General features: G+C 39.4%; 2 protein-coding genes across 2 annotated transcripts in view; both read left to right on the plus strand.

The window, feature by feature from the left end:
- LOC114656544 (uncharacterized) overlaps positions 1 to 4,438 on the plus strand; it is a 28,984-nt gene extending 24,546 nt beyond the window's left edge. The window contains exons 15-17 of the mRNA XM_051931235.1: positions 2,962 to 3,129; positions 3,584 to 3,679; positions 4,400 to 4,438. Of these exons, the coding sequence (XP_051787195.1) occupies positions 2,962 to 3,129; positions 3,584 to 3,679; positions 4,400 to 4,438 (303 nt within the window). The remainder of the gene's footprint in view (positions 1 to 2,961; positions 3,130 to 3,583; positions 3,680 to 4,399) is intronic.
- A 5,690-nt stretch (positions 4,439 to 10,128) lies between these two features.
- On the plus strand, positions 10,129 to 21,728 carry LOC127529005 (dynein axonemal heavy chain 11-like). Its single transcript, XM_051931236.1, has 9 exons — positions 10,129 to 10,134; positions 10,450 to 10,590; positions 11,811 to 11,933; positions 13,972 to 14,037; positions 16,163 to 16,374; positions 17,792 to 18,011; positions 19,025 to 19,178; positions 21,183 to 21,325; positions 21,510 to 21,728. Exons 1-9 carry the CDS (start codon positions 10,129 to 10,131, stop codon positions 21,726 to 21,728), a joined length of 1,284 nt encoding a protein of 427 aa, XP_051787196.1.
- Positions 21,729 to 21,815: the final 87 nt, after the last annotated feature.

The following is a 21,815-nucleotide window of genomic DNA, read 5'->3' on the forward strand; positions in this document are numbered from 1 at the left end:
TGTTAAGAACGGAAACACAGAGCAACTGAGGAACATCTGTTGTTATTTTGCTTCATCTTAGTGATGAGCCACCTCTGATGAATTTGCTTTGCTGCAAGGTCTGTGAAGTCACAGAAAGGTTTGTGAATTTCATCAAACTCTGTGAAATGCATGAAAGTCAATAGTAAAAGAGAAACTGAACTAGTTTTCAGTCAGTTATAATGGTACAATGGCCTTTTAAATGTCCCTGAGGGCTGGGGAAACATCTGCCAACTATGTTGGACTGATTATTGTGGCGAAAAATGTGACCTGAGCTTTAAGGCAGCAGTGCACTACTGTGCCTCCCTGGGATAAAATTATGTCACATATCAGGCTGAGTTGTTGCTTTCTAGACCTGGCTCAGTTACAGGGAAAAGACACTTTCACAAAAGTCGGAGAGATACTGGATCACCAGAGGTCATGCACACATCTCATATCTCACTGTAATAAAAACCTTTATAAGTGATTGATTTGTGTGCGTCGTGCAGCCCCATCCCTCTGCAGGGGGTTAGCACTGCACAGGATGCATTTGAATTCTTTTTATTTCAGGAAGACAGAAGTGTACCTGAACTCTGTTGAAAATTAATCAAGTTGGCTTTGGTCTCGAAAGACTTTATAGTTCAAAAGTAAAGAGAATTTTCTTTAAAGAACTATTTCAATTTTATTTGTGCAATTCTTGACTCGATATGCAACAATTAATGGAATTAAATAGTACAACAGTAAAATTTCTTGCAGTGGTAACAGTAGCAGGAAGCATGAATTCACCTAGGCTTGGCTTCCACACATCCAGTGCTCATAAAAGTTACAGAAAACCAGAAGAATAGCAATAATAAGGGACAAATAAAGGACCCATCTAGTTCCTGGAATCAGCAGTAGGGTGCTGCAAATCTCCACTGATCCATGAATCATTATTTTTTATGAATGTCAGGCAGAATTACAAAGTACAGGTTGCTGCAGCATCAGCTGGCAGAATGGGACCATGTCCACCAGCCAATAGAGCAGGAGCTGCAGTGCCAACAACTTAGCCAAGTGCCCATTTAGATGCTGAATTTGGGAGTAGCTGGGATGGATGGGGCCGCTTACACTTTAGCATCTGAGTGATGGTAGACTTGCAATGTACGCTAACAGGAGGAGTAGGGAAAGGCATAGAAGAGGAAGAACTGACAACTGGTTGTTTCTGGGTGTGAGCCTCTGCTCTCTGTTCTGCAGGTGTGGTCTGGCTTTCACTGACAGACTCTTGAGATATGTGATGTCATGCTGGCCTTGCAAAGCATCATGGATCACTAGGAAAAAAAATGCTTAGTTAAGATGGCTGCTGTAGAGCAAATTTTCAAGTAAAAATTTCATGAGCAAATTTGCTGCAAACAATGCACAGATCACAAATCTCTAGATTCTTACCCGAGTCTTTGAGACAGGAAAGATAGGCTGTCTAGTATCAGTTGATCTCTAGCCACATTTTAATCTTGTTGTTAGGAAAGGTCTTCATTACCTCACTGCTTCTCTTACAGATAGCTGGTTTGAAACACTGAAACCAAAAAGTTAAGTATAATGAAGCAAATAAATGAAAGAGTTACAGTAATAAATGGTTTCCTTTTCTTTAAATATTATTGCTGAGAACAAATAAAATACCTAAAATAAATGTCATTTTCAGTTATTGGTAAAGATAAGCTTGCAATAAGGAAATTGTTCAGAATGAAAACTGCCTTTCACAGCACGAGAACAACTGAACTAAAGAACTGAATACAATTTAATGGAGCCTTGAGGCTTATGTATTGTGACTTGACACTACATGATTATAAGGTCACATTATAATTTAAACTCCCAGTGTATCTCTGAGCAAATCATCAAATTATTCAATATCTACCTCTGGAAGCTGAGTTCTATAAAGTGCTTTGGGATATGTGTTCATTCATCATGACAGGCAGCATATAAAGTAAGAGTAATGGGGCAGGTGGCCTAATGTTGGAAGTGTGCTGATCTTGTGATCCTTGACCTTAACGCCTGTCAATCATTAGCTATTTCTAAAACACTTGTGATAACATTTGTACTCCAATAGCTTTTTAAACAGCAATGTTAGCAGGTAGTGACTTGTTGTATTGCTTTTGGAGAATCCTAAAGGGAATACTGTAGTTAGAGTGTGTGCAATTCCATCCAAGTAACAGGAGAGGGCACTTGTGCCACATGAAAAAATCTGAAGATTGTGAAAGCTCTGGTGACAAATAGAACAGGAGCTATTTAGTCCAATAATAATTAAACAACTGATTTAAGAGCATTGTTCAGTTAATGTGTGAAATCATGCAAGACCAGGGACATACTGCGTACCCTAAGTGCTTTACAGTACAGCCAATTTTGTGGAAATCATTTTGAAGTAAAATTAACAGTGACCTTTGCATGCAGCAAGTAGACGTTATTATTCCTTTGTGGGACTTTTCTTGCAGTTTATGCTAAGTGGACTGTTTTGCACATGAAAAAGTAAAAAGGCACACAGTTCGTTTTAGCACTTGCAATAGTAAATGACAGTTTATTTAGTTTAAATAATGGTCCAGTCCTGACATGCTAGGATGATACTGAAGTTGAATGATCAAGATACAGTAAAGGTCATAATAGTAATGACAGCATATCAGGCTTTCTAGCTCGGGCACAGGGTTCCATTTCTAAAATGCTGACACTGGCCTAGAGGTGCCTAGCTTGTTATAAAACATTTTGGAAAGGTTGATCTGGCTTATTTCATGCCACTACCTTTGTGATTCTTCCTTAAAAGTTTAGATAAGTTAGCTGGAAATCTGAAACGGAAAACGAAGATCCATACAAGGAAAGAGAATGTAGTCCCAGGGTGCTCATGTTTGATCAGAGGCACCTAGCCAGATTTGTAAAATCTGTTTAAGTGAAAAGAAACATTGCTGTATACCAACTTGTTTGAGTGTCTCTCATTCTTTCTAGCAGGTACCCATTCTGCAGATCCATGTTGACTTGATTGATGGCAATGTGGCGTTTTCTCCTCCTCTGGATGAAATTACAGCTGAGCAGAGTGTATTAGAACATGCACGTGCATGGCTAAAGGCTTTTCTACTCCGAGGTGCTCTGGTGACCATGATCTCTTCAACTACTCAGGTACAATAAAACAAGTTGGGACCAATTGTGCTTTATATGTAGCCATCCACATCCACCAAGCAATCTTCTCTTGGTGAAGGCCTTTTGTCTTTCTGTTTCTGTTTCCTAGAGTTTTAAATTCTTGCATTTTTTTTTGGCTATGCTGTAACTTTTTTATGCAAGTGATTCTTTTGCACCAGCTGTACTGATCTTGATTATACTGTACTTTCAACTCACACTTTTAAGCTGGTCTGTCCATTTTAGTTTATCTGCGAAGGCTATTCAAGGACTGTTTCCTTGTAATGCATAAATATATTGAATAATCATGTATTTTATCCTTCTGCTTTGAGGTATAATGTTATTTGCTTTGCAAAGCATCTATTGCGAAGAGTGTCATATTAAATAAAGATTAATTCACTAATCTTTTCCATATAAAATAAAGATTGACTGATCAGTTGTGTCCCTTTTATTCTAGGGAGGCTACCATGAATATGTGGCAGCCGATAAAGAGATCATTCAGTTAGTTGGCCATATTATGGACAAGGTTCAAGATGGGTGTTCCAGCTGCCAGGTATGCGTATAATTCATATCATAAATCTTTCACTTGGCTGACACAAGCCCCTTCTGAGAAAAGATGTGCCAATATGCAAGGGAAACGTCAAACATGAGTGTAGGAGGATGGGGTCACCTGAGGAAATTTAATATTTTTGTGTGCTTTTATTACCACTAAATAGGGCTGGCAGCATCTACTGTAGGTAACTGAGTCAAACCGATTGTGGTCAGGCAAAGAAATTCTCCAGTTCAATAACTTCCTTCTAGTACAACAACCTCCTTGGATGATCACCTTGCTTAAGCTTTTATCTTTATCTTTCTTAAACTTACCCCAAAATTATTTTTACTCTTCTCTCCCTCATTGATATGGATTCAATTTTTTGCTTTACACTTAATGTCAATTGCTTGATCCTGCCTTGGGTGTTTGACCACCAGTGAACTTGGGTAGCAAGTTTCCTTTTTAAGTCAAAGTTCATTTCTTTCAATGGACAATTGCAATTAGCTGCAACCCTTTATTGGTCAACCAACCCAATGGAAAAACCATAAGCTTGAATATTCTGTACTTGACCTGAGAAGATTTATCCAATAAAAATATTATTCAGGCTTCCCAGTTTTAGCAAAAATACATGTGAATTTTAGAACCAGCTGTAATTACAGTATACATAATAGGTGGCAACTTGATGAATATGCATACAGTACTTTGAAAATTTTAAATCCAGCCTCTTTTGCTACTTTTTAGGACTTCATAGACAGAGAGAGGGTCAAAACTGTATCCTAGAAAATGACACCTAGCATTGTCTGTAGTTTTATGGCATAGGATAAAACACAAATTCTTATGAAGTAGTTTCATATACAGTTGGGTCTCCGTATTCATGAGATCTATATTTGTGGATTTGTGGAAGGCCGTTGATGAGATGAAATCTCTTTCTCAGCCCCCCCGTACCTTTTAAACAAGAGGAGGCAGTGAAGATGTGCAGGCTAGAAAAGCTAGCCATGGCATTATGCCTTGCGGACTTCTTCCTTGAATATGAAGAAAAATTTATGAAATTCAAGGAGAATCTTAAAGACATTTTAACACTTTATACAGCTTTGTTGTATTAATTAAAAAAAGAAAAGTCATCTTCCTATCACAATGTTTCTGCTACATAAAAACACGCCAAATCCACAACCAGAAATCTCAGCTTCAACTGATCCTTCTTCATCTACAGGAACAGAAACTCCTAAAGCAAGAAATTAACCAAATGTGATACATATTTTATTTCTCTGCTCATTTAAATTCCATCCATCCATCCATTTTCCAACCCGCTGAATCCGAACACAAGGTCACGGGGGTCTGCTGGAGCCAATCCCAGCCAACACAGGGCACAAGGCAGGAACCAATCCCGGGCAGGGTGCCAACCCACTGCAGGACACACACAAACACACCCACACACCAAGCACACACTAGGGCCAATTTAGAATTGCCAATCCACCTAACCTGCATGTCTTTGGACTGTGGGAGGAAACCGGAGCGCCCGGAGCAAATCCACACAGACACGGGGAGAACATGCAAACTCCACGCAGGGAGGACCCGGGAAGCGAACCCAGGTCCCTAGGTCTCTCAACTGCGAGGCAGCAGCGCTACCCACTGCGCCACCGTGCCGCCCTCATTTAAATTGTAAATGTGTAATTGTTGAGAGTGTTAAATGAAGTTTTTAATTATTTTTACTTTGCGCCCTAACTCACCATAACCTATCATCTATGAGGGAGGAGCGAAAGCTTTAACTTTGTCAAAAATTTTGATCTCCGGTTTTTGACAGATCTTGATGTTTTATGGTCTCCTGATACCGAAAACTTCGGTATCTCGGTGGTAGGTGTGTGTCTGTGTGCATCTGTGTGTCATAGTTTCTTGAGGACAGTCTAGCGCTAAAATGGCTGGACAGAAAAATACCAAACTTGAAACTTAAGCCTGTTATGAGTTGACGATGTGCTGATTAGTTTTTGACCCAAATTGTGCAAGAGAAAGAGGCACACTAGTGGAACCCTCAAATACAGTAATTCTGGAATTATTTATGAATTCTTCTCATCAATTGCTATTGTAATGACCTATTTTATGATAAGAAAGATCAGCATCAGAGCGGTAAATAATTACTGAAATGTTATAGAATAGTTTGAGAAACTTGGTTCCTACAGCGCAAAGCCTACTGACACTCACGTCTATATTTTTTTTGTTTTGTATTATGTAACAAGCATGTAAACTTATGAACCTTTTAAAAATTTATTGTAAACTAGCCATGCTCTGCGGCTCCGCCTGTGTATTAGTGAAAAAGTTCAGTGAGGCGGGCCCTGCCTGGCTCTCCACTCCTGATGTCACACTCCCCTCGGCCTGCAGCCTCTGTCTTGGATTAGCGTGAATATATAGCTCCTGCTAGCGAACTATGATTGTTAGCACGATGAGAGTACTCGCAAAATCAACCGGAATGTTCAAGAAAATTATAAAAAACCCAATCTAAACCTGTTAAGTAGTTCTCTTGTTCGCTAGCTAAGTGGAGGTAAGGTACACGCCCTGAGGCTGGCGAATGAGAGTATAGGGCTGCACCTCCTTCCCGTTGGACCACTGCGTCTCGCTTGGATTCACGCGAATAAATCTTTACCACAAGGAAACTATGATACTTAGCTCAATGAGAGAAGTCGCAAAATCAACTGGAATGTTCAAGCAAATTATAGAGAAAAACCTGACATACAGACAGACATACATGTTGGATTTTATATATATATAGAAATGTATCTATTAAGTATGGATCTAAATCTGTTTTACCTAACATTAAAAATCATGTTTACTTCTTTTAAATACTGCACCTACTTGGTTTTGCTTACATGACAACATTTAAAACTGCATATTTAAGTGGAAAGCATAATATTCACAAATTTAAGTTTTCACAGGAGGTTTTAACATGAAATCCCCTTGAATACAGAGACCTAAATTTTAGGAGTTTTTTCATTAGTAAGCACTTCCTACCACATTTGTGTGAAAAATGGTGTAAAGAACTTTCCTTTATTGAAAATGGCAGAATTCTCTCAACATTCTGGTATTCACTGTACAGTATTTTCATTAAATTGTCCTTTTATTTTTCTTTGATATTTTTAAGGCAACTCTGGATGTTTTAAGTGAATTTTCATACTTGTGGAAGAAAGATGTGAACTCTTCCTTCAGGGACTTTCTGAATGGTTTTGGAAGGGTGAAATCTACTAATCCTGCTCGGTTTGCTGACTCCAGCTTTTTGATGGACTTTGCAGACACACTGAGTGATCGGTATGTTAAAATGTTTTCATATTGTATCTTTTTAGGAAAGTGGTTGAAGAATCAGAGTAGCCTGAGAAAAACTCATGCTAATATGGGGAGAATGTGCCAACTTCACACAGATGGAGACTTGGTGTGGGATTCAAACCTAGCATGTTGAATCCATAAGGCACCAGCAATAACCACTGTGTCATACTGAATTTAATGTTTAATTTCCTTTCTTCTATCTAGAGTACTGGACATCCTGAATTAAACATAAGCAGTACAGAGTCAAACGGGCGAATGTCATTTTGGGACAGGCTGAAATAACACAGAAGGCTTGTGGAACATTTAGTCTCTTTTCTAGCCTGTGGATGTCTCATTCACTTGGGAAACCTCATTTTGACAATGCAACACTTTTTAAAGTCTTATGAAAGGTCACAGGCAAATGTCCATTCATAAAATCACTTCAGATTCATACTTAGACTGCGATCATAAAACTGATCGTAAAACACTATTTGATGTAAACAGCTAGTGTGAGCTTGCATATGTAAATTTGGTAATAAGAAATTTAGTCACTTCAATATTTGTGGGGCAGCATGGTGGTATAGTAGGTGGTGCTCTAGAGACCTGCCTACAAATCACTGTCTATACCAAATTTGCAAGTCCTACTCATGGGTTTTTCACTTACATCTCAAAGACCTGCAGATTGAGTTGGTTAGTGATTCAAAATTGATGCAGTGTGAGTGAGTGAGTGTAAATGTAGTCTTTTGTCTTGTCATGCTACTGGAACAGAATCAAGCCCATCTGAGCCTATAGTGAAATAGGCATGTTTGGAAAATAGATGTGTTCTTATGCTAAAATCTATACATGCAAAGAGTAAATGTGTGTGGACCTTTTGCATGATGGAATTCATGAGCTGAGTGCACCTCATACAGTATATCCACAAAGACCATTAGAATCAGCAATTTAGTGAAGAAAATAGAATCCCTGACTGTCTCATTGAGTAGCAAGCATTAGTTGAGCAACAGGTGCTGCCTAAGACTGAACCTGATGGCAGCATGCTTTCATACTTCATTATCTGTGTCTAGATAACACATACAGGCAACTAGCAAAAAGTTTAAATGAACTTGATATGGGAACAATTCCGGCATAAATTTGAAAAACAGTTTAAATACACCAAAGGAACAAGTTACGCTAGAGAATACAAGTTACTGAAAAAAATGACACTTAGTTTAAGCACGTGTATGTGGTAATGGCTTGTTTAAATTCTTGCGTCAATTAGCAACAGGTTTCAAGTACAAGATGAATGAACATTGTACAATTGCAGAACATTGTATTTCAGGTAATTTTCAGGGAAAATAAAAACCCAAAAACATTTTGTAACATTTATTCATTTTGAAAGAAGACCAACTGTGAGTTTCTCCTCACTGTGTCAACAGTTCACCCCCAGGGATGTGGTTTTCTCACTTTCACCTCGAAAAATCTGCTCATGCAGCTATTACTGCCCAGGTATGAAGGACCGATGGGAAGTGGAACTCCAAAGTATATGAGATGCCTTGGTTCCTTTTGTTATGAACTAGAGAGTTTCTAAGCACTAAAGCTAAAACAAAATCTTAAAAATTCTGACTAGGTTGATGAGGACCATCAAACCCTGGCTAGTCACAAAGAGTGCAACATAAATTACTTTATTTATAAAAAAAATAGTTTTCTGTCGTTGACTAGCTGAAGTTTGATGGTTGTCTCCCTCTCTAGTGTTTTAGACTTTCATTCTTAGGAATTCTCTAGTTCATAACACATTGGGCAGTTCTTTAGATGAAAAATGTTTTTTTCTAATTTTGAAAAGAATAGGACATCGGCCAATTAATGGCTGGATTATGACTTTTCCAATTCAATTTTTTACTGCTGATATTATTCCATCTGGTGTATCCCTGAATTTGGCTGTATGTTTATTAGTGGTAATGCTTTCAATACTGAGATGACAGGTAGACAAAGATTTTTTACGTACTATGGTCTGAGTGTGGAACAATTCCCAAACACCCAACTGCGCAAGGGAAGTTTAAAATGAAATCACCTGCAACTTGACTGCTGGCCTATATAACCTGAGTTGTAGCTAAGTGTGTGGGGTTGTGTAATGTTTTGTTGTCTTACACCATTCTTTGTTCAGATGCAAGACTGTCTTATTAATAGCTGGATCTCAGTTTTCATTTGAACATCTCATTGAAACTTTTTTTCCCCCCAATGTTGCCTTATCTCATTTAGTGGTGAGCTTTTTGAAAGAGAGTGGTACAGTGAATGGAAAACTGAACATACTTTAAAGTAGACAGCAAAGTTAAAATTTGAGGGCACTTTTAACTGACTTATTCAAAGTGTCATCATTCTGCCACACACTCGTTGCCAGCTACTCAGTTATTTTACTGCCCACAGTTTCCACAGCAACAGCCCTGAAATCATTTGGCAGCTGCAGCCCAATATGCTGCTGCAGGCATGGTGAAGCCACCCATAAATTGCGGCATTGCCACTGAGCTGTCATACATGCTGTGTCTTGTACATAATTGACAGGGAATGGTGCCACCAGATGTCAAAAACAGAAGGGTAAATATGAGACAAATCAAAATATTAGGCCATTACTTGTTGACAATTCAAAATCAATTCTCAGTTATGAGGAGGCTTGATTTGGCATATGTGATTGATGCTCAGAGAAATTTGATGTATTTACCAAAAGGAAAAAGGAATGGAAATAAAAGGCAAAGCTTTATGTAACACAAGTATGATAACTCTTCAGCACATTACCATCTAAATGGACTTGGAACATATTGCTCTTGAATTTTTGATGAATCTAATGGCCTCTTGATCATTTTTGGTTTAGATCATTTAGTAGACAGAGCAGCAGCCTGAGGTCCCAGAGCACATTGTTGATTGAAGCTGAAAGAGCCTTCCTAATGCCGTCAGATGCCAAACCAAATGCAGAAGTTTCCCTTTTGGAGGATTTTGATGCTGAACTCTCTGCCCACCGGGTATGCTAATGACTTTCAATTAGTTGTATATTACTGTACTTTTAAGATAAGGTTTTACTACTGCCCTTGTTCTGCTGAGAATCAGGTCTGGCCCCTTTGTTCAAATTGTTGACACTCTGGTCTTTTTCTACACTCCATAATATGCTCACTGTACTCCTGGGGATTCTTGTGTGTTAATTTGAAAGATTTACCATGGCAGTAGCAGCACTGGCCTAAAAATGACCATAAAATCTGATCTTTACCACTGGAGTTTAATGCACCTATTCCAAAACTTAAAACCCAGTGAGTTTATGTGGCTTTCTCAGAGTCACATGAGTCACTGATACGAGTTTAGTTTTATAGCCATGAGAGACACTGCATTCATATACTTGAGGGCACGGATATTTTCAAGGACTTGAATGTTCACAAAAAATTGTGTGTTCCTTCATTTATTCAATATGGAATAAGAAATGGTCATACCTGAACCTTTGAGATCTCCCCAGTAAGCTAGATTGATGAATCTTTTTCTTTCAGATTGACCAAGACAAGATATCTAAACTTCAGGACTGGATAGACATCGGCTGGATTCAAGTTGACTTTCGGCCCATCAAGCAAATATTGCTGTCATATTCATTTAAGTGGATGTGGACATTTGCCAGATATTTAACGGACAAGGTAAAATTTGAAACCCAAGAGATCCAGTATTGAGTAAGACCAATAAAAACAAAAGCACAAACTTTATTTTACTGCAGCATATTGCCTTAGACTAGTACTGCTGTCCATCCTGACGTATTTCATAAGTACGGGGCTAAAGAGTTTATATAGTGTCTATTTATATTTTTAGTAATTAGAGTATGGTGAAGTGATGTGAACCAGCAATTTAGTAGCTTAAAAGTTAAGTTTAGGGGTTTTAATTATTTGGTGACATTAGTTGTCGCAGAAGAAAGTCAAATTTGAATCTATGCATGTTGCAAAATAATGACTTGTAGGGTCAATTAGAAGTGCAGTTTGTTGGCATGCCATATGATAGGAAAATATGCCGACAATATGGCAGAGTGATGGCAAAAATTAATGATAGCATTGATGGGCTAATAATATAAAGAACCAAAAAGTCAATGCCATACTGAATGCACCCTACACATATACAGATGGTATAAGGGGCTGTCAGTGCTGCTGTAATATAGAGATATACTCGGGCCCCATCCACACGGCTGCATTTTTGTTTAAAAACAGGTACCTTACTCTCTGTTTTAATCATTTGTTCACACTACCCCAGTGTTTTCATCCTCCTAAAATGGAGACTTCTAAAAATGCTCTCCAGAGCAATATACCTCTGAAAATGCAGCCTCCGTGTTATGGTGTGAATGGACGAAAATCTAGGTTTTTCAAAACGCAGATTCCATTCATGCTCTGATCTGTTTTTGCTTAAATAGCCCTTCCCCGATTGGATCACGCTCATTACAATGTCTTATTCCTGGATAAAAAACAGGCATGGAAGAGTTGCTTTCCATGGCGTGTGTTGTTTTGCTTACCTGTATTCATCAAAATTGCACTTTGTATAGTTTGAATGCTGCATACTTGTGCAAAAAGCAAATAATTTACTGATTGCTACAATTTTGCTATAAATCCCGTAGCTGGCAATGTTACCATCACTTCCAAAAAAAGCTGTTTATGGGTAAAAATTCCATGCCCAGTGTCAGCAGATGACCACATCATATGCTTTTTCCAGTTGTTTTAATGTGTATAGAGATGCTTTCAATAATGATGTAAAAATGTTAGTATGGGGAAAGATAGTTACCTTTTAAAAATGTAGCCTCAGTCCGCAGAAACCATTTTTTTTTCACTTCGTCTCTAAGTACATAATGAATAGCTGCAGCTTGTTCCCTTTGTTCTAGGTGACAGATACCCTGAAGAGTCTGGATGCTTTTCTGAAAAGGACAGAGCCTCACATTGAGGGTATCACAGGGGAAGAGAGGGACACAGGGTTTTTTATGAGCATGATGCGACTTTTCAATGAGGTCAGTTGTATCTTATTAGATGCTTTGTATTCTTGTCAAAAGCGAGTGGAAATGTAACCTTTTTGACTAATCATTAAGATTATCAATTTCCATCTAACTTCATTAGATGAGGGGCTAGGTCATTTCTTCTATTCCATAACAATATATTTAGGCACCCCTGATTGGTTTCTTTGAGTAAACACTTGTATTGGCTAGGAGAGTTCCTTTAGATTGGTCAGTCATTTTATACACGCTTAGTCCTGAACAGGGTTACAGGGGGTGATTGCACATATCCCAGCTAGCACAGAGCACAAGGCAGGAAAAAACCAGGGTTCCAGTCCATTGCAGAGCAAACACACACACACACACACACACACATACACACCCAAATCATACACTATGGCCAATTTAGCCATAGTGTATGTTAAACTCCCGGTGGAAATCCAGGCTCTGTTCAAGGCAATCCCTAGCCGTTGGAACAATCTGAAAACCAAGATCTCACTGGCAAAACAGCTCCTTAGTCCAGATTTAGCCTCACCAATCCAACTAACCTGCATGGTTTTGGGCCGAGGGAGGAAACCCATGCCAACACAGGGAGAACATGCAAACTTCATGCAGGGTGGACCCAGGATGCCAAGCATGGTCTCCTTACTGTGAGGCAGCAGTGCTATCACTATGCCACCGTGCTTTCCCCTTTAAGATTGGTTTGTAAGGTAATGTAAAGACACTTCAGCCAGCCCAACATTAGAATATGCCTTTATATTGAATTGTGGCTGTGTATGGAGTTGTGTAAGTGTCTATGGAAGGAAAGAGGAATACAGAAGGATTTGTGTTCCTTTCTGACTTTGCCATCTCCACAAAACAAGACCAGCCTATCTTGAAAGGTGCTGTAACCCTCTCTGGTGGTGGATTTAACTTACACTTATGCTCTGAGCCTCATTTCTGATGTTGGTGACATACAAGTGATAAATATACATGCAATCAAATGTGCTTATGACTGTTTTTTTTTTTTCCCTCTCAAGGTGTCTGCAAAACAAACAGAAATGGAAGGGCAGTTTTTTGTTATGCAAAAAACATTAAAATTGCTTGAAAAATATGATGTTAAACTCCCGGTGGAAATCCAGGCTCTGTTCAAGGCAATCCCTAGCCGTTGGAACAATCTGAAAACCAAGATCTCACTGGCAAAACAGCGCCTTAGTCCAAAGATTCACCAAGAATCCGAGAGAATCAATAAGGTGGGCCTTTCACTGTAAAATTTGTCACTAGAGTATTGATTCTTTCCACAGTCCAATGACATGCAGTTTAGGTGGATTGGCGATCCTAAATTGTCCCTAGTGTGTGCTTGGTGTGTGGGTGTGTGTGTGTGTGTGTGCCCTGCGGTGGGCTGGTGCCCTGTCCGGGGTTTGTTTCCTGCCTTGCACCCTGTGTTGGCTGGGATTGGCTCCAGCAGACCCCCGTGACCCTGTAGTTAGGATATAGCAGGTTGGATAATGGATGGATGGATAGAGTATTGCTCAAATGTCAGCAGAATACCTTTTTATTATAATTTAAATGTGACTATTCCATCTAAATTAGGTTTATAAATCTTTTGTATATTTTACTTTGCTGTCTCAGAACTGGGCTTTAGGTTGCACCACAGAATTGTAAGGCTTCCACTAAAAATAAACAACCACCACTGCCTTCATCCTCTCACTTTGTGAGTTTACACACAGCCTTTATTGGTTTTTCCAGATGCCCTTTCCCCTTTGCCTTTTGACTTTTCTGTTATGTCAATGTTTGCAGATTTCTACTGAGTTTTTATGACATGGGAAACATGCAGTTATCATCATATTTTTTGTCCCAGTTTTCATTGAGAGGGTTGTAGTGGCAACACACTAAGCTGTGTTGAGCTGACCAGGCCAGGCCAATCCAATCCCAGCCACTTCTTCAATCTGTGTGTCCTGGGTCTTCCCTTCTGCTTTCTCCTTCTGGACTGTGCCCTGTACAACCCCCAATGGAATGGTCCGGGGGGCATCCTAACCAGATACTCAAACCACAATTTGTCATCTTGTACTTGCAGTCATTGTCTCTCAATCACTACCCAGAGCTTGTAACTGTAAGTGAGAATGTGGATGATGACTGGCTGGTAAATTGACAGCTTTGTTCATGAACTTAGCTCCCGTTTCATCACCACTCTCTGGTACACCATTCATAAAACCACTGCCGTGGCTCTGATTTATTTGTTCATCACATAATCTCCTATACAGTTTAGTTGTGAACAAGACTCCCGCTCACAAGTTACCTACAGGGAACAAACCATTCTTGTCAGGGAGCAGACCATGACCTCAGATCTGAAGGCACTCATTTTCTTCCCAGCCACATAATCTTACACTTAGCTGTGAACCATTCCACTGCACACTAGACTTCACAGTGAGATGTGGCCAAAAGAACAACATTATTTGTTGACAGCAGCCTTTAGGTTTTTTAAATTAGATAGCCTCCACACTTCAGTTGTGCCTGGATATCTTGTTCATGAAAATCATTAACCGCAGTGGGAATATTAGACATACCCTTGGATGAATCCAATGCTCACACTAAACACAACTCCTGCTCTGCAAATACAGCAATGACCCCAGAACTCCATGGGGGAGAACAGTCTAAGCTTCTTCCAAATCAACAACACACATTTAGGCAGGATTGACAAATGCCCATGATCCCTCACATATTTTTGCAAGGATGAAGTGTCTGTCAACTATTAAGCAGCAAGGACATAATCTGCATTATTTCCCCTGGATCAGAGTTTTCACCATTGGATGTATTCTCTGTTTCATTAATCCAAAATGGGATTACCAAGGTTGCCAAGGAGTGTGATTCCTTAGTTACTGGAATACACTCTCTTGTATCCCTTTCTAAAAATTTAGATCACATCTTCAGTCTGCTAGTCCCAAGGTATTGTTCCTGCCTTCCATGCAGCATTAAAGAGGCATGGTAGTCAAAACACCCCCACAATTTCCTGTGTTTTTGGCATTTTCTGTCTAATCCTATCTTTTTAATTGCTGCAGCAACTTTAGCCACAAACGTGGACTCCATCACCACCAAGACTTCTGGTTAAGGGGTTGCTCAAAGTGCCCCCTTTGAGCATGATGAAAACCCAGGCAATATTCAACTTTATCTTCCTGAATCTTTGAATGGGTAGCCAGAACCTCTTCAAGGCTTTCCAAATGTTATTCTCCATGGCCTCATCAAACTCACTTTCACCACTGCTGTTACTGGTGCCTTTTTAGCCTGTCCATTACTTTCGGTCAAATCTTTGGATGGTCCGGTCCTACTAATATTATGTAAAAATTTTCTTATATATGACCACTTTTCTTACTATTGATGTCTGCTAACAAGTCATAGGGTAGCCACCATGGCAGACACCAATGTCACAGCTACTTACGTCTGAAGTCTTGAAGTCAATTGGAACTTTACATCTCTGACCTCTCCTGTGATACAGGAGAAGCACTTTAGGATTTGCACTCATTCTGAACAAAGGTATTTACTAATCATTCCTAGTATACCCTTACTACTTGTTTGGGTCCATTCAGCAAGTGCACCATCCATCTGAGTCAGTTCACCATCGAACAGTGATCAGTTGACAACTTATCAGAGAGTTCAGAACATACAGCCTCCAATCAGATGACATAATTACAATGCAATTATTGACCTTTGTCTAAAGGTAATCTGGTATTGGGTACATTTATAAGCACCCTTTTGTTTTACTCTAGTGTTCATTATGGACAATTCCTGACTAGAACATAAATCCAATGACAATTTACTACTTGGATTCAGACCACGCAGGCAGGTAATCTCATCTATGCCCCTCCAGGTTTCGCCATCATTTTCTTTGCAAGCGTTAATGTCTCCCAGGAATACAGAGTCAATAGATGGTATCCTTTCAAGCATTAAGTCCATTGTGTCTAAAAAGGCAGACCACCTTGAATAATGATTTGATGTAAATTTGGCAACAGCAATCAGAGTTTTCCTCTTTCAATGCAGTGGAGCATTGAGTTACTTCTTTCATCTACTGGGACAAACCACAAGTGTCCGTCACCTAGCCAGATGCTTGTGAGTATTCCCATGGTCTTGCAAAGCATTTTTCATGAGGCAAACCCATAGTAGGAGTGAAAGAGATTGGCCTTTGACACCTATCAGCAGATAACAGAGCTCTAAGGATCATTGATGCACAAATGCCACTCACCATGTTTATGGTAATGTTTTTTTGTCTACAGGATCTCTTAAGTTTTGCTGAAAGACTTAACCAACTTAAAGATGAAATAGATGTATCTGATGTTTATATGAGAGACTGCCTGCTTCAAAATGCCTACGTAAGGATTAAGAAGTTCACTAAGCAAGTAAAAAGTCTACAGCAAGAAGCGAAAGATCTCAAGGAGCTGCAGGAGCTTCTTGAGGCCACAATCGTGGACTTTGCCACATTAAATGAGTAAGTTAAGCACCAATTATATGTCCTTTGATTTTATGTGCGTATCTTTTTACAGGGCAGTGGTTAATGTTACTGCATCACACTTCTAGGAAACTGGGTTTGTTCGGTTACTGTTGCAATAGAAGGAAGGGATGGGCCGGAAAGCCCTTATAATGAACTGACAGCATGGAATGAATGGATTGATATCCAGGCTGGAGTAGTTAGTGTTTTCTTTCTAGGTTGGGTGGCTAACGTGATGGAAGGACAGAGGGAAGCTGCCTCCTGGGATTGCATGTTCCCTCAGAATGCTGGGTGGTAGCATCCCTCTCATTTGGACACGTAGGAGCTGTAGTCCCAGATAGGCAGCACTGCTGGGGTCCTTGGATGATGCTGGAGGAAGCTGCCAGGAGGAGGCTCTCCTATCTCACTGAGGTTCCACTTGTCCAAAAAGTTCTTCCTGGAGGAAATATTTTGACACAGGAATACTCTTGGGTCTGGCCTGAAAAGGAGACACTCTGCCTCTACCAGGTAAGTTGAAGTTGGGAGAGGTGGAGGACAAAGCTCATCTGGAGAGGAGTGGAGGTGGAAAAGAAAGTAAGAAAAGAATTATATTAGGTAGCAATAAATTGGAAGTAGATAAAAAGGCTGTATGAAAGTAACTGAAAAAAATAAGTCTTTTGAACTTGTCTTTTGGGTGTGGGATGCACTTTACAGATTCACACAATGTAAACTGAACTGTGTTCTTTGTGTTTGTATTTCCTTTCCCCCCAAACATTCTGGTTTCCTTCCATAATATCAAGTAAATCATCTCAAAGCCAACTGGTAGTTGTGAATTGGACGTCTATAGTGCTGTGATTACTGTGTGCTGGTGTTTTGCCTTATTTGCAGCCAAGTCATTGAATATTTAGTTTGGTCATTCTCAATGAGCTCTTCAATTCTGTAATTTTTTCCCACATCACTCATCCTTTTCCACACCTGAGGCCCAGTCCTGGAACAACTTATTTTTGTTGAAATTCCTAAGTTGGTTAAAAACTCCTTGTTTTCAGTCATTTCTTAAATTTGACACTGTCAGTCCAGTGGGTTCTGAAGCTAGATTTTCTATAATCATTGATGACTAAAATCTACAATCCTGAGTGGCTGTTTAAGGCCTCAAACTTCAGGCCTAAATTTGAATGTATTCTCAAATCAGAGTGCTCAAAACCTTTTTAGGTTTTAAATCTTTGTGTCTCAGTGGACTATAAGGCCTCAACATAATTCTAAATAGTACATGAGGTCTGATACTACAGTGGCTAGTGTGCTTTCTGTGGACCTTCTTTAATGACACTTAAGTTTCATAAGAGCGTATAATGTTTAAACCTTGCTGTCCTTACTCTGAACTTCATAAACTTCTGCTAACTTTCTTATATGCCGTCATTTACTGAACTGTTTTCTCTCTTAGGTGTCAGAGCACTGTAAGGAATCTCACCTTGATGTGGCAGGCTGTTGAAGTGATTAGAAAACAGCAAAATGGCTGGAAGATGCAACCCTGGCAAGTTATTGACACAGCCCAGCTTGTCCAAAGCACAGAGGAGCAGCTCAGCCTGATCAAGTCTCTCTCACGAAAGGTGCAAGGCTGGGATGTATACACCGGGACCATGGAATCGGTTAATGTTATACAGGTAGGTCTGATGAACCTGTTTACAAGCTGATGACAGAAATAAACTGCACAAGTAAAACATTTCCAAAAATCAGACCAAAGTTTGAAGCCTGTTCAAACTTTACAGATTTGAGAAAAACCTTGTGCCTGTAATAGAGGAGAAGCTAGTGCACATAGTTTAGACATGGTTTAGACATGCTGGCTTGTACCAGGAAATGGAAGCAGAATGCAAATGTAAATCAATTTCTTTTTTCCTTGTGTTTGTTTGCTTCCCTTGAAAAATTAATTTTGTGTACTAAGTTTGGCTCATCTGTAACCCAGGAGAATTTCAATAAACCTGCAGGTAAATAGGGAAAGAGTCTTTGGTTAAATGAGGAGCATTTTTGGTAGTAAATACATAAAATAGGAAAAACGTATCTCTTAGCACACCAATCCCACATAACCACCATCCATTGTTAAGTTAGGCTGAAATGTGATCTCAGTGCACAGCTGATGTTCAATTCAAAATAGTGCAGACTTTCTGTGAGATTAGCCAACTATCTATCTATCTATCTATCTATCTATCTATCTATCTATCTATCTATCTATCTATCTATCTATCTATCTATCTATCTATCTATCTATCTATCTATCTATCTATCTATCTATCTATCTATCTATCTGCCTGCCTGCCTGCCTGCCTGCCTGTCTGCCATTTATTTAAAAGGGCATAAATAAAGTTTTGTCTATCTATTTATCTATCCTCAGCTTTTTTCTTTTCCTTAAAAACATTTAAAAAGTATTCATTTTCTTATTTTGTAGCCTGTTGAAATTTCATTGAACTATTATCAAGTTACTGCGAGATGAAACTGACAGAATTTAAAACATCACTTATGTTCTCATATGGTAAAGATTTTCTTTTACGAGTACAGGCAAACATGCAGTTTTCAGGGTATGAAGTTGCTGACTTTTCACCTCATACATATGGAAGTTTTTACGTCCCTGCTTTATTAATGATATTCTGCCATTTGTGTTTCCTGTTTTTTTTTCTTTTAGCTGACCTTGCCTCTGATTAAGGACCTCTTGAACCCTGCTATGAGAACAAGGCATTGGAAGCAGCTTGTCCGTGATACTGGGGGACAACTCCGTGTAACTCCAGGAACTCTGCGACAAATGACCCTGGGGGACTTGCTGACACTTGGCCTACAAAGTAAGTGAACACTATGGAAGCAGGCTGAAAACTCCACCTAAGATTACTGTTTATATGCCTAGGGGATACAATTAAAAATGTAATAGTCGGCGTTTATAGTCTTTTCTGGAAATGAGGTTGATTCATTGCCAGATAAAGAGAATTGCTCTCTTGCTAATCTTGCAAGCATAATTGTATTGGTTTAGACATGCTGGGTTGTTACAATATTTGTTCTATTGGACTAGCTCAGAGTTACAATGCTAGATACTAGTAATCTGTGATCCAAGGAACACACAGAAAGCAGGTCCTGTATCTCCATTAATGATTAGGCTCGGCTGTACAAAGCAGACTGAGTTCTTCTGCAATGACCTGGTCATGTCTGTTTGGAATATAAATTACTCTTTTTTTCAATAATAATGATCAGAGTACACTTCTCGTTTTAACAGATTTCAGATGACTTGTCATTATTGTTGATCGGCAAAATTCACCAAAGTGTTTACACAACAAATTTGCTGGGTTTGTCAATAACCTTTTTCTGTACATTTTTCCCTGAAAATTCAGTGTGCAACCAACTTAGGTGAACTTTTTTTTCCCCAGCACCCTATTATGCTTTGTGAGGCCAGTGTGATTTTTACAAAGCAGTAGCAGCAATGTTTCATGGTGTTGTCGATACCCGATCTGCACTGCCTGCCTGATTTGCATTGCATATGCCCAGAAATTTCATGCATGTGTACTGTAAATGTACTTCACTTCACACTTCACGGATGCATAATTAATTCATGACCTATACATGCATGTGTGATTTCACTACCTGATTGGTAATATAAACAGATTTGCACACTGTATCTGTTTAAAAAAAACAAAAAAAAAACAAACTAAACAAAACAAAATGCAGCATTACCTGACCATAATGGGAATATTAGGAAGATACTGCATTGCTCTCTACAGATTCATTGTATGTTGTGTCTTCAGTGCTGGATACATATGTTATGCTCCTTGCTATGTACTGCATATCAAGTAGTTACAGGGGCAGCCTGCAAGTTTATAACACTTAACAGCAGCATCACAGGCTCTGTGGGTGTTTCTAGTCACAGTCATTACAGCTCAGAACACTTAGAGAGAGGTAAAAGGCTCAGAGCAGAACTTGGAGGCACAGTGGCACAGTGGTTAGTACTGCTGCCTTACTGCCCAGGTCACTTTTTTGACCACAATTAATGGCCCAACATAGCTGGCACACACTTCCGTAGCCCTCAGGCATACTTAGAAGACCACTGCACTATTATAAACCACTCAAAACTTGTTCAGTTTCTTCTTCCCCATTGACTTCAGTTCTGAGTTTGTTGAAATTCTTGAACATTTCTACATTTTAGCATTTTCTCGGGGTGAAGCAAATACAGCGTCACTACTTGTCAGGAACTGGTTGAGCGAATTAAATTAAACCGTAAGATCACAACTTCCCTTTTCTTTTTTCAGGTTTCCCATTCTAGATAGCCAGTCTATAGTGATGGCTAGCTATACTTAACTTCTAAAGGTAGACGTTCCTCATAGATGACTGTGGGGTGTTTTTGGTTTGGAAGTCAATGGTTTGTAATACCTGAGTACACTGGACTCTACCACAGTACCCATACAGTTTTACTGCTCTACACAAAATCAAAATAAACACATATGGAGATGCAAGATAGGACATGCCATATCTCATGGACCAGCACTCAAATACACACATGCATGCTTGACATATGAAAGGACAAAATTAATAAGTATAACTATTTCCGTGTTGCTGAGCCAGGGTCAACCTTGAGGTTGCTGAGTCCACCTTGTCACATCAGAAGTGAAATGAAGCTAAGGGTTTGCATGATTAACAGATAGATAGCTGGTTTATGGTTTTCTCTTTCCCTTTAAAGGCACCAATTTCTGTTAGGCCATAGGTACTCTTGGCTCTTCTGTATTGGGGTGAAAAAACTCCCAAAACATTTTGAGATGTGACCACCAAGCTGTGTAGTATCACTGTCTTTTCTGCTTCAACAGAACATACTGAACATGTGAAGAGTATTGTTGAGCGTGCTGTAAAAGATGCAACTGTTGAAGGTGGACTGAAGAACTGTGAGGAGGTCTGGATGAGCAGGATATTTGAACTATGCACTCATTCTACAGTTACATGGGAAAACGAAGTGAGCATTATTACTTCTTTATCTTGGTTTCTTATATTGTACCTTTGGTAAGTTGTTTTTTTATAATACAGTACAGCATTATAGTTTTGATTTGCTATTGTGCATGATCCACTGCCATTTTATGTTGATTTAGTAGGCTTTGCAATGAAAAAGAAAATAAGATTTTCATTCCTTCACTCTACAGAGTACCCAGATCCTGCTTTTGACTAACTCCAATGCCATCTTTGAAGACCTTGAACATCATCAGTTGGCACTGGAAGCGATGAAAAGGAACAGTGAAGCTGGCCCATTTGCAGATGAAGTAGGAAAATGGCAGAGGAGGCTACAAGTCATTGAAGCCACCCTACACAGATGGTTAGAAGTCCAGGAGAAATGGTTTCAGCTGGAAGGGGTCAGTTTTTGAAACTATTTCTATTAGTCTTCACCCCTACCCTAATGACTTGCTGTGTGACTTTGATCAAGTCGTCTCCCCAGCCACTGCCCCACTTGG

Source organism: Erpetoichthys calabaricus, chromosome 8 (assembly GCF_900747795.2).
Source record: "Erpetoichthys calabaricus chromosome 8, fErpCal1.3, whole genome shotgun sequence".
Taxonomy (NCBI): Eukaryota; Metazoa; Chordata; class Cladistia; order Polypteriformes; family Polypteridae; genus Erpetoichthys; species Erpetoichthys calabaricus.